Source organism: Ictalurus punctatus, chromosome 28 (genome assembly GCF_001660625.3).
Source record: "Ictalurus punctatus breed USDA103 chromosome 28, Coco_2.0, whole genome shotgun sequence".
NCBI lineage: Eukaryota > Metazoa > Chordata > Actinopteri > Siluriformes > Ictaluridae > Ictalurus > Ictalurus punctatus.
The window spans coordinates 5630037-5645465 of record NC_030443.2 but is presented as its reverse complement, the minus strand read 5'-3'; the positions used below and the strand labels follow the sequence as shown (position 1 = coordinate 5645465).

The 15429-nt window shown below is 41.5% G+C and overlaps 1 protein-coding gene across 13 annotated transcripts in view; it reads left to right on the top strand.

Annotated features, from left to right (window-relative positions):
* The window catches only part of specc1 (sperm antigen with calponin homology and coiled-coil domains 1), a 95400-nt gene that overhangs the window by 74932 nt on the left and 5039 nt on the right, over positions 1-15429 (top strand). For all 13 annotated transcript variants that reach the window (XM_017459653.3, XM_017459654.3, XM_017459656.3 and 10 more), the window contains 2 exons: positions 11593-11709; positions 13453-13512. In XM_017459653.3, the coding sequence (XP_017315142.1) occupies positions 11593-11709; positions 13453-13512 (177 nt within the window). The remainder of the gene's footprint in view (positions 1-11592; positions 11710-13452; positions 13513-15429) is intronic.

Below are 15429 nucleotides of genomic sequence, written 5' to 3'. Positions count from 1 at the left end.
GGTTGTAGATTGGTCATGTATGATGTATGATTTGTGTGTGTGTGTGTGTGTGAGAGAGAGAGAGCGAGAGAGAGAAAGAGAGATCATGGCAGATGCATTGCGCCTAGAGGAGCAAATCAGCTGCCCAATCACAGGGAAATTGATAAGATGAATAACGAAGTGAGGCAGGCTTGACCAAGGCAGGAATGGACACACACACACACACACACACACACACACACACACACACACTCTAACACTACCAGCCCTTAATTTAGTGCATTAGCAGCACGTGAGTACTTCTGCAAGCACGTAGCTCACGTTTTAAATGTCCGTTTCCCCCCAAAGACATTGATCAGGAAGGGTTTTTATTAACGAGATGCTATAATGGGTTAGAGTGAACAATGCAGATTTAATGAGGTTACACACATGCACATGTGTACGGGTTGTGTAGGATGTAGCTATAATTCAAAGTATAAATTATTTCACGTCGCAGTTCCAGTCGCTGAAGCCAAACAAAATCAAGGGGAATTTAAAGAACTGTGAAAGAATGTTGTTGTTTTTTTCTTGTTCCAAGTTCAATCATGTCTGTATCTACTGTGGGATAAAAATAGAAATCTCCTAAATCATGTTCCCACTGTATGTTTATACTCGCTTTGATCCAGTTTATTTGGGTCGCTTTCATTTCTTTGCTCTTGTGCGGAGCTGAAGAACAAAAAGCGAAGGGCCCGGGCCCGCTGTTTGTTCAGGACGAAGACAATGAGAAAAGAAAACAGGGGACCGAGGCCGCTCGTACAAACAGAGGATTCAGCTGTTCGCGTCTCGCTCACTCTGTGGCGCAAATATAAACAGCGCTGCCAGGAGGAGGCTTTGGATCTAAACGTTTCAAAATGCGACGCTAAAGAGCAGCAACCTCTGTAGAGCAGCAAGCCTTTGGAGAAAACAGTGGGGGAGCGAGGCTTAGACAAAACTACATCTGAGTCATAATGCCACAAGGGAAATATGAGAGAGAGAGATACCAAGGTAACTGATTCCTCAAAAACGGTTCCTGTTAAAGCGAGCACACACACACACACACGAGCCCCTAGACTGAGATCTGGAGATCTGTACAAGAGGTCTGTTCTGGGACACTGCTAGCACAGATGTTTACCTTACAGCACAAAATCATTGCATCACATGACGTCCACTTCCAAGCTCGGAAATTCACCCTTGTCCATCTGCTGATGTTTATAACCTCAGTGTTGTTTTCTAGCACTAGAACTTCTCCAATATTACAATTTTATTAGCAATGTTTTTATGGAACTGTTTAAACATTATAAACATATTAACCAACAAACATGTAGCATGGCACATCTGTTCCTTTCAGGACCAAAATGCACTGCAACAATCTACAAGTGCTACTTCTGGTGCAAAGAGTACAAAGCACACAGGCTTGGGTAAAATTAAAACTAGCGGCCAAGAACATTACCGAAGTAAGAGTAAATAAGTCGTCTGATGGGGAAAACTCCCTGAGTAATTACTTTACTAATGACCTATTTACAGCACGTCTACAATTGACACGGTTAATCTGAAACTGTTCTACAGCCGAGGAATGCCTTTTAGAACAATTATGTTAGCTAAACTGAAGTGAACACCACCTCGATCACATACAAAGAAAGTATCTACAGAAAGGTAATGTTTGCTGGCTAGCTAGCTTAGCCAAATCCAGTTGGGGTTACAGTAGCTTCTAGTACTTGGATATATTGAACGCAGCAGGCAGGCAGTCGTTACTGAACCTTGAAGTGATGAGTTTAATACGGAGTTTTCACACTGTAAAACCTCAAAAGATCTACCTAGCTAGTCTAGCTCAGTCAACTAGTGTGAAAATCTGTAATGTTAACCCAGTTCTCGTGCTTGAGGATTGACCTGATTGACTGATGACGTGTGAATGCGTTCGGGAGCGAGAGAAACATATCTTCAGTTTATACACACCACTATTTCTACAACTTGTATTTCCCCGTATCACTCCCAAATGTGTCGGGAAACTGGTATTTACTATTTCCTCTTTTAGCAGCGATGTAACGTGGCCCAAACAGTGGTTTCTTTAGCAGTTATTTTATCACTCTGAACACTTTGCTGAGAATATCCTCTCCACCTCATAGTGACCCACTCATAAATCAATCCATTCTCAGCCCTGAGTTCACGCCGTCTGCTGTAATGGCTGTTAAACTGCTGCTGTAGCTCTTTCGCTCACACAGACACTGGGTGCCAACTCGCATTATTTGTGTCACTGTACTGTCTCTCGTGCTCTCTCCTCGTCTGGCATCTCTTATGATTCACAGCTCTGAGTCGCTTCACCTCAGACTCATCCTGTTGCACTTCTTTCTTCATCTCGTCTTGCAGTAGTAAGAAGGTGTGCTGGCAGCTTTCTGTTTCACAATGCAAACGTATTTAAAGACACAGTGAAATCAAGCAGGGTGTGTCTAATATTTTGGCTACTTGTGTATCAGTACAAGTATTGCAGCTGTCAGTCGATTAGAAGTGTGTGTGTGTGTGTGTGTAATAGACTATTGTTATAGTAGTGAGGACAATGTCAGATGGCAACTGTAATGTTTGACTGGAAAGTATGGTATACACTATTAAGTCACAGTCCCCTCTGAAAGTATTGGAACAGCAAGGGCAATTCTATTGTTTTCGTTATACATTGAAGACATTTGGGTTTGTGATCAAAAAAATGAATACGAGACAATAGATCAGGATTTCAGCTTTCATTTCCTTATATTTACATTTAGACGTGTTAAACAACTTAGAACCTGGCACTTTTTGTTTGAACCCACCCATTTTTTCAAGTGATCAATAATATTGGAACATGTGACTTATAGGTGGTTCTCGTTACCCAGGTGTGTCCTGTTAAATTGACTATTCTAATAATATTAGAACTAATACCTCTGAATGTCTGCTCTTGGTTTGAGCCCTGGGTTTCACCAGTGAAGACTGCATTTGTTGTTAAAAAGGATAAACCAACATGAAGACCAGAGAGCTGTCTATGGGTGAAAAGCAAGCCATTTTGAAGCTGAGAAAAGAGGGGAACTCTATTAGAGCCATTGCACAAACATTGGGCATAGCCAATACAACAATTTGGAATGTACTGAACAAGAAAGAAACCACTGGGGTACTAACAACCAGACATGGAACAGGCCATGCATGGAAAACAACAGCACATTGTGAGAGCTATGAAGGAAAATGCCCAAAACAAGAGGTAGTGACATCTCCAGCAACCTTCACAGGGCAGGAGTGAAGGTATCACAGTCCACCTTTCGAAGAAGGTTTCAAGTGCACAAATATAGAGGCCACCCCTAAAGCTGCAAACCACTCATCAGCAGTAAGAATGGGAAAATCAGATTTGAATTTGCAAAGAAATACAGAGGTGAGCCACAAAAGTTCTGGAACCAAGATTAACCTCTACCAAAGCGATGGAAAGGCCAAAGTGTAACGAAAGAAAGGAACTGCTCATGATCCAAAACATACAACCTCATCAGTCAAGCATGGTGGAGGTAGTGTCATGGCTTAGGCTTGCATGGCTGCTTCTGGAACAAGCTCACCAATCTTTATTGATGATATAACTCATGACGGTGGCAGCAGAATGAATTCAGAAACAGACTGTCTTCCAATTTACAGAGAAATGAATCCAATCTGATTGGGAGGAACGTCATCATGCAGAAAGACAGTGGTGCAAAAAGCACCAACTACAACAAAGGACTTTATCAGGGGGGAAAAGTGGAAGGTTTTAGACTGGTCAAGTCAATCGCCAGGTCTAAACCCAGTTGAGCAGCATTTCATCTCCTGAAGAGGAAACTGAAGGAAGAACACCCCCCCCCCCCCCCCCGCCAACCACACAACAGCGAAGCTGGAAGAAGACGTAGTAAAAGACGAAAGCGACACAATAGAAGAACGCAACAGTTTGGTGATGTCAGTGGCTCACTGGCTTGATGCACTTATTGCAAGCAAGAGATATGCAACCAAATATTAAGTGTTGTCTGTTCCTATACTTTTGCTCACCTAAAAATTGGGTGGTCTGCCACCAAAGGTGCCATGTTTTAAGTTGTTTAACTCATAGAGATGTAAATATGAGGAAATGAGAGCTGAAATGCTGATCTATCGTCTCATATTCATCTTACGATCTCCAACCCAAATGTTCCAGTACTTTTGGAGGGGACTGTATGTTGAGTCGCACATGTTCTAATACTAGTACGTTATTCAGAATGTACAATTTACTAAGCAGATATGAATAACAGGCGCACCATTGATAGCATATTGAGTGAAAGAGAGTTTGGACATGAAGCTTGCAGGACAAAGAATGACCTGTGGGAGCTACACGTATGCAAGATGGCTTCCGAGTGTGTCCCGTGGTCGTTTGGCTTGGACACATCCTCAGAAAGTAGCGTGACGTGTCCGCGTGGTGCAATACCAACATAAACAGTCGCAGCAGTGTAGCATTATGTCACACTGTGTCCCCAACTGAAAAAACGAACTAACTCATGTCTCAAATCACATACAACTCTAACCGTTTTCCTGGTCAGGGTGGCTGTGCTTTAAATTAGGCTATTACCAGTTTGTTTATATTTTGGGAAATGGAGCATCTTTATCTGCTGGTTTTCCAGTCTTTCCGCCAGCATAGTGATGGGGTTCCTGTTTCTGCTTTAGGCCACGCCCCCTTTGGGTTTGACTCTGAATACATATCATGTCATTGCACTATACCCCTAAGCTGCTTCGCTGCAGGTTAAATCTGCTTTGCACTCAAATGACCAGAATAAGCAGCATGTGTGTACATTATTTATATATTTAGGGTGTCTTTGCAGAGAAGGGGACATGTGTACAAAAGGGTATCATCATTTAGCTCAGAAATCACCAGAGAGATAAATATCGGATGTGTATGAACTCAGGAGTAGGCAATAAGAAGTGTTTCATCGATTTATTCGCTTACAGCCATTGACTGTATGACATGGCCATGAAATGTGATTTCTTTCCCAGTTAAATAGCAGGGTCGTCCTGGGACATGTCAAGTATTGTGTGTGTGTGTGTGTGTTTGTGTGTGTGTGTGTGTGTGTGTGTTTTCATTCAACAGACAGGAAATGTTGTGATTGCCATAAAAGCAATAAAGGTTTGTTTTATATCACCTCATCACACAAACGAAGTTAATCAAAGAGACCAGAAGCACTGTTGACTTTTCATTATTATCCTGTACTCGCATAATACGGCCAGTGCATTTTATTTGCTTGATTATGCATTATTTAAACACTTGCTGCATTTTAGCAATTTAGTTCTGTTTGTCTTAAGGGCTTGTCAAGTATAAGCACCAAAACGCATTGATTTCCTCTTCAGTGTCATAGGAATCACAAAAGAAAAAAAAAAGGGGGGGGGGGTCTGACACTCATCAAGCACCATCAAGCATCCAGTAAACACTCATCAAGCACCATCACTGAACATCACAAAAACAAAAAAAAAACCTATAGGATAATACAATTAGGGATCAAGTATATTTCCAATCACTCAACCCTGTAACCTGAAGACATTCCAGCCTATGGAATATTTGGACCATTATCTGAAATTCCTATCACGGGAGGAAGCAATTCAGTTCCCTCATTCTTTTTTTTTTTTTTTTCAGTGTGAAACAGAGTGACCCAATTTATAGATTGAAAGGTAATGATTACATTTAAAAATCAGTTTTAATTAAAATCACTAAAAATGTCCTTGATTTTCCTCATCCCAATTAGCATGGATGCTAGTTGACCACCTTTTGTGTATTTGCTAATTCAATTGCTCCCTCAACCCTGCTTTAAGAGCTACAAGGGTTCCAGTCATCCCAATTATACCCACCCACTTTTATCCAAATTATAACATTAGACTGAGGCTGACAGTAAAGTGTATGGTAGTGCCATTAGTGCTTCCCATTGTCATTTCCTCAATACAGACGAGGCCTTGGCAGTGTAATTGCTAGTGTGTGGCTTTGTATCATCTGTTAATGAAATTTCCAGGCTATTTATGCTCCTGTAGCTGTTTGCAAAATTCAGATCACTTTGGGCTGAAGCCTCTGAAGGGCTGACTGCAAACACTCTTACACACACACACACGAAGTCCACGTCAACAAAGAAGCACCTTCATGCTACAAAATGTTTCATAACCTATAGTGGAAAACTCATGGAAAAGGATGTTTGTAATTGAAAGTAATTCAATGATTAATTCAATGATTATATTTCAAGGTAAAACGTAGCTATAGTGGGCTTGGACAGACATCACGCTATTTACTACAGTAGATTATGCAGGTTTTATTACTGTTTTAAGTTGTTCACGGGTTGCCGTGAAGGACGCGTTTTAACAAAAGGTTCACTTTTCTTTTCTTTTCTTTTTTTTAAACAGAGCCCGCTATCTCAATGCCAAATCCTTACATCAGCAAAATCACCATAAATCAACATATTCATGCTTTATCTGTCTCAGTCCCACACAAGCGGGCCAAGAGCGACTTCCTGTCCCTGGATTCAGTGTTTGCTTTTCAGAGCCCCAGAGCAGAACAGAGTCTCAGCATTGTGATCGAATCTGCTGTTGTTTTAACACTGCAGACCCTGTCCGCTCTCTCTCCCCTCCCTACATGTCGGTTTCATCAAGCAGCCATGAGCAGCGGGTCACACAGACCAGGATGTAGTTCCGTGCTTCTCCACCTCACTTCTGTACCACACGCATACACACACTTCATCCCCAGCACACGTTTAACCCCCTTTGGGGGGTGTGTGAGTGTGCGCTTTCGTTGATGATTATGGGATCACAGGATGGGTAGAAAGACAGATGGTGCAGGCATGCAAAGAATGTCGGCCTCCAAGACAGGCCTGTGCAGGTCTTCCTTATCTATGGGAGAGGATAGAATAAAAATAGGCTTTCTGGTGTGAGCTCCCCCTTCACTTTAACATCCCTGGAACTTTGTTACGTTGCGATTCTATAAATCACCCTATTAACCTGGTGTGTCCGCTGCATAGTATTGGACGTACTGCTGAGATACAAGAAATAACTTTTAAATTGTCAAGACAAACAAAATTTGTTTCGCTTCTCATGTCTGTGGATGCTCCTACTAGGAGGTGTATGCGTGCAAATGAGACATGGAGATAATGTCCATCCATCTTTTTTCCATACTGATCCTGGAGCCTAGCCCAGAGAACTCGGGGCATGAGGTGGAGGACACCTTGGACAGGGTGCTAACTGGAGTACCTGGAGGAAACCCCCGAAGCACAGGCAGAACATGAAAACTCCGCGCACTCAGGGCGAAGGCAGGATTCGACCCCCGGACCCCATAAGTGCGAGGCAACCATGCTAACTACTAAGCCACTGTGTCCCCCATAGGAGATAATGTCACAAAGGTTTGTTTTATTTTGGTAAAAACACGAGTGGTGAAAAAGATAAGTGTTCATCCGAACGTCTCGAGAGTTCATGAGTTACAATCCCCGACGATGCCAGACCCAACCGCGGCCATGAGCCTCCGGGTGGGAGGGATGTCTCATCAACGCGTCCTTGTTCATCAACTCATTGCTGATTGTGCCTTTGAGAACAAATATCCTTCGGAGCCCACTATCACAGGGTGTTTCAAGTGATTTTTAAGAAGTGTGTGTGACCCACTAAACCCAGGAGAGCCTCAACTGGCCTCTTGCCCCGTTCCCAAACTCAGCCATGTACAAACACACACACATACCAGAGCAACAACTGCACAGGGAGATACAAAAAGGGACAGGAAGTCTAGCAAAGGACAATGAGTTAGGAGTGTGACGTCCAGCACGTGCAATCCATCTCGCTGTTTTTCCCTCTGTTGTGCTGGCCCTCTTTCCTCTCTTTCCTCATACAGACACACTCATTTTAAATGTATGACATCATATAAGATAGCTCCTGCACAATGCCCCCGCTTCTATCCTGCTCCATCTTCCCCCTTCCAGCCCTTTTCTGTGTATGTGTGTGAAAGAGAGAACGTGCTGCGCCACATGTTCCCCTTCTCCTTCTGTCCACTATTAACGTTTATAAAAGCTCTCCAGGTAAAAGAGCTCTTAAGGACCTCAGTGAAATTCATGATGATGAGAGCTGCACCATTCACAAGCTGTACTTCACCAGGGTTAATCAAATCAGCCAAACCGTAATCTGCAAATTTGCCTAGAGATAGGTGTGATTATTTAAATATCTGGATATCCAAACATATTTCTGTATTTGGTAACCTAATGCAGTGTTTAGTTAAGGTGGAATTCTAAGGAAACAAATGAAGTATTATTATATCATTTCTTTAGATGAGAGTGGGATGTAGAGCCAGAACAGCTCTGAGATGGTTTTTCCTCATGAGCGACACTTAATTAATTAATGAATTCTTTCCAATCTGAAGTCTGATTATACGGACATGCTCACATTTTTTCGGAACGAAGTGTTGGTATATGAATGTAGCATGGTGGAGTAAAATAGTATTATGGCAACAGCGAGGTTACTGTTTAGTTTTAGAGGTTTAGATGCATGTCTACTTTAATCGATAATTGGGCTCAGTTAGACTAGACCAGGGGTGTCCAGTCTTATCCAGAAAGGGCCGGTGTGGGTGCAGGTTTTCATTCCAACCAAACAGAAGTTTTGAGTCTATTGAAAACACAAGATCAACTGATTAAACATGTGGAATCAGGTGTGGCTCCTGCTTGCTTGGAATGAAAACCTGCACCCACACCTGTGGATAAGATTGGACACCCCATGAGTAGACCGTTGGTCACCAACCCTGTTCCTGGAGATCTACCTCCATGAAGACTTTAGCTCCAACAGTAAGGGTGCCCAGCTGACCATCTAATCATTGAGAAGTTCTGGATCCACTAAAACAGGTGTGTTCGATTTTGTTTGGAGGTGGAAGGGTTCTGTTTTAGGCCCACTGCTCTTTACTTTATATATGCTACCCCTAGGTCAAATTATTCGTAAACACTGAATTAGCTTCCACTGTTATGCTGATGATGCACAGTTGTATGTTTCAGCGAAGCCAGAGGACAGACAGAAGCTTAGTAAAGTTGAGGATTGTGTAAAGGACATTAGACGTTGGATGTTAATTCACTTCCTTCTACTTAATTCTGATAAAACAGAAATACTTTTATTAGGCCCACGTGTAGCTAGAAGTAATCTTTCTGATCACATGGTTACTCTGGATGGTCTTTCTGTTTCATGATGTACAGCAGTTAAAGACCTTGGAGTGATTATTGACTCCAGCCTATCATTAGATGCTCATGTAGATAATATTACTAGGATAGCCTTCTTTCATCTCAGAAATATTTCTAAAATAAGAAACATATTGTCACTACATGATGCGGAAATACTAGTTCATGCATTTGTCACCTCTAGATTAGATTACAGTAATGCCTTACTGTCTGGATGTTCCAGTAGGAATATAAATAAGCTCCAATTAGTCCAGAATGCAGCTGCTAGAGTCCTAACTAGAACCAGAAGATACGACCATATCACACCGATATTATCAATACTGCATTGGCTCCCAGTAAAATCTCGCATTAACTATAAAATACTTTTATTAACCTATAAAGCACTAAATGGTCTCGCGCCACAATATCTAAGCGACCTTTTGGTTTTCTATGATCCGCCACGCCTACTTAGGTCAAAAGATGCAGGCTATCTGACGGTACCTCGAATAGTGAAGGCTACAGCAGGGGGAAGAGCTTTCTATTATATCGCCCCACAGTTATGGAACAGTCTTCCTATTAGTGTTCGGGACTCAGACACAGTCTCAGTGTTTAAGTCTAGGTTTAAAACGTATTTGTTTACTCAAGCCTACCCTGACTAGATTCTGTTCTGCTACTTCGCAGTCATAATTATCTTTTTTCTCCCTCTCTCCTTTCGCCGAGCCCCACACGAATTTATGGAGATACTAGAGATCCAGATCCTTTCTGCCTCTGGATGGAGCTCAAATCTTCTTTAATTCCAGACTGCTGGGACTACGGCTGCTCCTAACGCCATACAGACTTCATATAAATCCATAATGAACTTTTTCACACTATCTGTTGTTACCCAGATGAGGATGGGTTCCCTTCTGAGTCGGGTTCCTCTCAAGGTTTCTTCCTCTTAAAACATCTTAGGGAGTTTTTCCTTGCCACCGTCGCCACTCAGTGGCTTGCTCAGTTGGGATAAATTCGCACCTTTAATATCTGTACACCGTGTTGATATTTCTGTAAAGCTGCTTTGAGACAATGTCTATTGTAAAAAGCGCTATACAAATAAAATTGAATTGAATTGAATTGAAACCTGCAGGTCGATCGATCTCAAAGAAGAAGGTAGGTGTCCACTGGACTAGACACACCTAGCCCTGTTGAATCTACATATCACTTAAATGGAACGTTTCCAACAATGTGAAGTATGACACTGGGACTCCAGCGAACCACAGTGAGAGCCATTATCTCCAAATGGAGAAAACTTGGAACAGTGGTTTGCTGAAGAGGCCAGCCTAGCAAAATTCCTCAAAAGAGCATTGATGACTAATCTGGGAAATCAAAAAGGAACTCCTATTTACCAAAATGATACTGTGATGTCCGCCCATGTCCTGTGGACTGATTAATTGAAAGTTGAACATTTTAGAAGACATGGGTCTTCCACACAGCACAACAAGGTGGTTGTAGTGTGATGGCGTGGAGATGCTTTGCTGCTTCAGGGCCTGGGAGACTTGCCTTAATTGACGGAAGCATGAATTTAGCTCTCTACTAGAAAATCCTGAAGGAGAATGTCTGGACATCAGTCCATGATCTACAGCTGAAGCACAACTGGGTTATGCAGCAAGACAACGATCCAACTCGCAAGATAAAATCCACCTCGGAATGGCGCAAAAGAAACAAACATACGGTTTTGGAATGGCTTAATCATAGTCCTGACTTGAACCCCGTTGAGATGCTGTTGCAGGATATTAAATGGGCAGTTCATGCTTGAAAGCCTCCCAGTGATACTGAATGAAAGCAATTCCACAAAGAAGCGTGGGCCAAAATTCTTCCACAGCGATGTGAAAGACTGTTTTCCAGTTATCTGAAGTGTCTGGTTGCAGTAATAGTAGGTGGCACAACCAGTCATTATGATTAGTGGGGCAGTTACATATTCACATCGGTGATACGAGTGTTGCATAAAAATGTTTTCTTTAATAATGAAATGATTGTTTACAAACTCCTCATCTTAATAATATATACAGGGCAGTTTTCCTTCTCAGGGCACTGTAAACTATAAAGAGAACGAGTTATCAGGCTAGGTTGTGTGGAGAGACTTGCACAAAGGTCAATTTTGGTAGTAAATTATGATGAAGTATTCCATGGTATTTAGCTAATAATGCTAGAAATGTTCTTTATATGTACTATCTTATAAACAAACCCATCACGCTGAGCCTCCCCGTATCACTAATTGTAAATATCTCCTTCATACGATTACAAGAAGACGTTTCAGGTGCTACTCTGGTACTTACTCTGAGGCAGTACACATGGTGTTGTGTTGCATTGTAGTTACAGGGGGATTTGTGAATGCAGGAATACCGGAAATCTGTCATGGTTTCACACCTTGGTGAATCGTTTTTTTTCCCCTCCATTTTTTCCCGTTCCTTAGAACGTCGACGTGACTAACTTCAGCAGCAGTTGGAGTGACGGTCTGGCCTTCTGTGCACTGCTACACACATATCTACCTGCACATATCCCTTATCAAGAGCTCATCAGCCAGGACAAGGTAACACACACACACACACACACACACACACGACAAATACAGTGCCCTCCACTAATTTTGGCACCCTTGGTAAATATGAGCAAAGAAGGCTGTGAATGATTGTCTTTATTGTTTAACCTTTTGATCTTTTGTTTAAAAAAAAAAAAAAAAAAAATTCTCGGCTCCCATGGATATCCAACAATTGCAAACACAACACAGGTTTATCAAAAAAAAAAATCTGTTAAATATAGGTGTGCAACAATTATTGGCACCCTTTTCCTCACTGCTTTGTGCTACCTCCCTTTGCCAAGATAACAGCTCTGAGTCTACAGGAAGTCATGGTTGTAGTAATGCAATATTTTTCTTAAACCCCTTGAATTACAGCTGAAAGTCTATACTTCAATCACATCTTGATCGCTTCATTTCAAATCCATTGTGATGGTGTACAGAGGCAAAATGACAAAGATTCTGTCGCTGTCCAAATACTTATGTACCTACCTGTGTTCATGAATGATACATTGTACTTTATTTGTATCCATTTCTAGCAGCGTTTAATGTTCTGGAACGTCCACGAAACAAGGTGTTTTCACGTATTATATCAGCTATAAGCAGGCATTCCCTAAACAGCCTCTCTTTTTTTCTCTATCTTCAAGAGATAATACAAAACAACGGTCATGTTGTCATGTTACCGAGAGAAACCGGAAAGGCCAAAGTCCTGAAGAGCTCTGTGAATGACCTTTTACTCTATAACTGATCAATGCGTTACTATAAACCTGCGATTCATTATAATTGCACACATCTGTATTCCAGGAGTTTATTTTTGGCCACGCCAGCTCTTGACATTATTACTACTCACCCATTTTAGGCCAGGTCTTTTGTTTAATCTCGCTCCTGATACCTGATGCTGTTAGTCATCAAACATGGCATGTAAGACCTCAAAGCTCCAGCTCTCCTGCATTGTCTCTTATAATGAATGACCAGCAGGCTGTTGAAAGAATATATATTAACAGATGGCATATGGACAGATGAAGGAACACAATACACAGTAAACAAAGAGTTGTCTTGTCGCACTAGTGTGTGTGTGTGTGTGGTTTTTTTTTTTTTTCATGGACATATATCACTGAGAGCTCCGCGTGTAAAAGTGGTGTTTATGAAGGTTTGAGAAATTATGACTGCAGCACTGATAGTAATTTCTTTTTGTAAGATGTTTCTGTTTTCAAGGTTACTATAACAGAAACTAGCTGCTTACTTAGCTGTGACGTTAATTAATTAGAGAGAAATACCAACTCATTCAGCTTTATGGATTGCATAAAGGCTTCTAATGATTAAAAATGGACCTCGTGTGTTTGCCGACGAAGGGAGGTGTGGAAGGTGTTTCTCAGAGAGACTCGTTTCATCCATGTCAAGAAAAACAGGATGTACTAACATAATTATGTTTGTATATATTACATTTAGATTGGAGTAGCTCATAATTATTGACGTAGGTGAGCTGCTTAAATAGTGCATAGGCCAATCCTTGTTTATCATGTAACTAAATTATTACTCAAACCCGCATTAGAGCCGTAATTAGATGACTACGCCATGCTATGGTAACGAGGATAAGATGCACAGATGTTTATTTTAGGTGTGTGATGTGTACGTGTCACATGTGGTGTGTATTGACAGCCATGTCCGTGTTTATTGTTGTCGATTTGGGTGTTTGTCGCTCCGTTGGTCTTTCTGTGTGGTAAATGACCTTTAATACTCCTGTTTGTTTTTCCATAGGGCCGCAATCTGACCTTAGCCTTCCAAGCAGCTGAAAGTATTGGGATTAAACCCTCTCTGGTGAGAAAACACACATACATACACACACACACACACAGCTAGATGGCCAGATGTACGTGCGTGAGAATGCGTAACGCCAAACTTAACATGCGCTCGCAGTCATTTTCTTTAGCTAAGAATAATAATAATAATAAATGCAATACACATGGGCCTCTACTGAATGCTCTAGGAATTTACAGCCAGCGTAAAAATATGGAAATTGCCAAAGTGTAGGAAGACATTAAAAAGAGCAAAAGAATAGCTTTGAGTAAAATGTAAAACCACAGCAACAGGTGGAGGAAGACTACAAAGGAAATCATACAATAGACAGCCATGAACGCAGTGTGGAAAGCATTCAAACAACTGATACACCATTGTAGTTCCAAGGTCATTGGTTTTACCCCTTGTTGCTCTCACTCACACTGTTGAATTTCTTTGTGGGTAGTGAGGAAATTGTGTGGATTTGTTTGCAAAAACCAGAGCGAGCACACATCATGCAGCAGTAATTATTGATTAGAATGATCCAGAGTGCAGAGAGAGAATGTGAAGTCTTTTATTTCCTATACGAGAATGTTAATAGTGTGCTGCTTAACCTGCATCTTTTGGTGATTGTTTTGTTCTGAAATAGTTCTATAGTGTCCCGGTATTTAGTAAAGTGAATCAGGGACGTCCCACCCCCTCTCTGGTTGGACGGATATGATCTGATTGACTCCAGTTTCACAAGCGGAATACATCTGGATCTGAGTGCCGAATATACAGTACACACACTATCAGTCAAAAATTTGACCGGGAGTCAAATTTGATGGGAGTTTGATGGGCGTGGTCTGTTCCAGGATGACTCCGCCCACATTTACAGGGCACGAGGGCTCACTGAATGGTTTGATAAGGATGAAAACGCTCTGAATCATATGCTGTGGCCTTCACACTCACCAGATCTCAAGCCTGAGTGGACACTTTTTGGAGCTTTCAACAGCGCTCTCTATCACCATCATCAAAACGCCAACCCAGGAAACATCTTTTGGAAAAGCTCCAGAGATGTTCAGAGTCAGTGCCAAGGAGCATTAAAGCTGTTTGTGATGACCCAACACCTTACCAACACACTTTATTTCGTTTTTTCCCTTTAATTTGTCACCTGTATGTAATTTTATCGTATTATAGACATATTGATAATGGCCATGTATGAAACAAAACATATTTTTTTCAGTAAGTAGTTATTACTTTTGACTAGTAGTCTACGAGTAGTCACAAGTAAAACATTTAGCCTAGTGTTAGTATGACGTAGCGTTGTATTTGATAAGGCTAATGACGATAATTTGGTACACAAGCACTACAGAGCACTTCTGTACATCATTCTAGATTAGGACATCTTCTAAATGCTGTAAATGTAAACATTACGAAGAGAGAAAAAAGTAGAACCAGAAGCATTATTTGGTCTAGCTCGCCAACCCTTCACCGTCTCCACTCATGATGTTTGGCTTCTGACCTGTCCGATTTGCTCGAAGAAAAAACAAATAGCAATGACATGAAGCATGGCTGGAGTCGTGCCCACTGCTGTCCTTTCCTTCTCTGCTTACTCTCTCTGTATGTTGTTCTTTCTCTGGTCTCAAAGCTAAAGCAGATTAGATTTGTTTTCAGGATTTCTCTCTTCCTTTGCCAGACTCTGAATGATCGAAGGATTATTCAGATATCCAGATATTAGAACCACCACTACCTTCAATATTTTTGATCATTCACAGTCAAGAAGCAGTGGGTTTGTGTTGGCTCTCATCCCAACTGGCATTACTCATACAGTACCTTTAAACTAAAACCAAAGAAACTGCGATGTGTTTGCGGATGGGAAAAGATTTAGTGACCTGATTTTTGGGAAGTGTTTTATCTCAACTTACGGTAAAAACTTTGCAGCTTTCCAAACGTCATCAACAATAGCACGTGTGATTA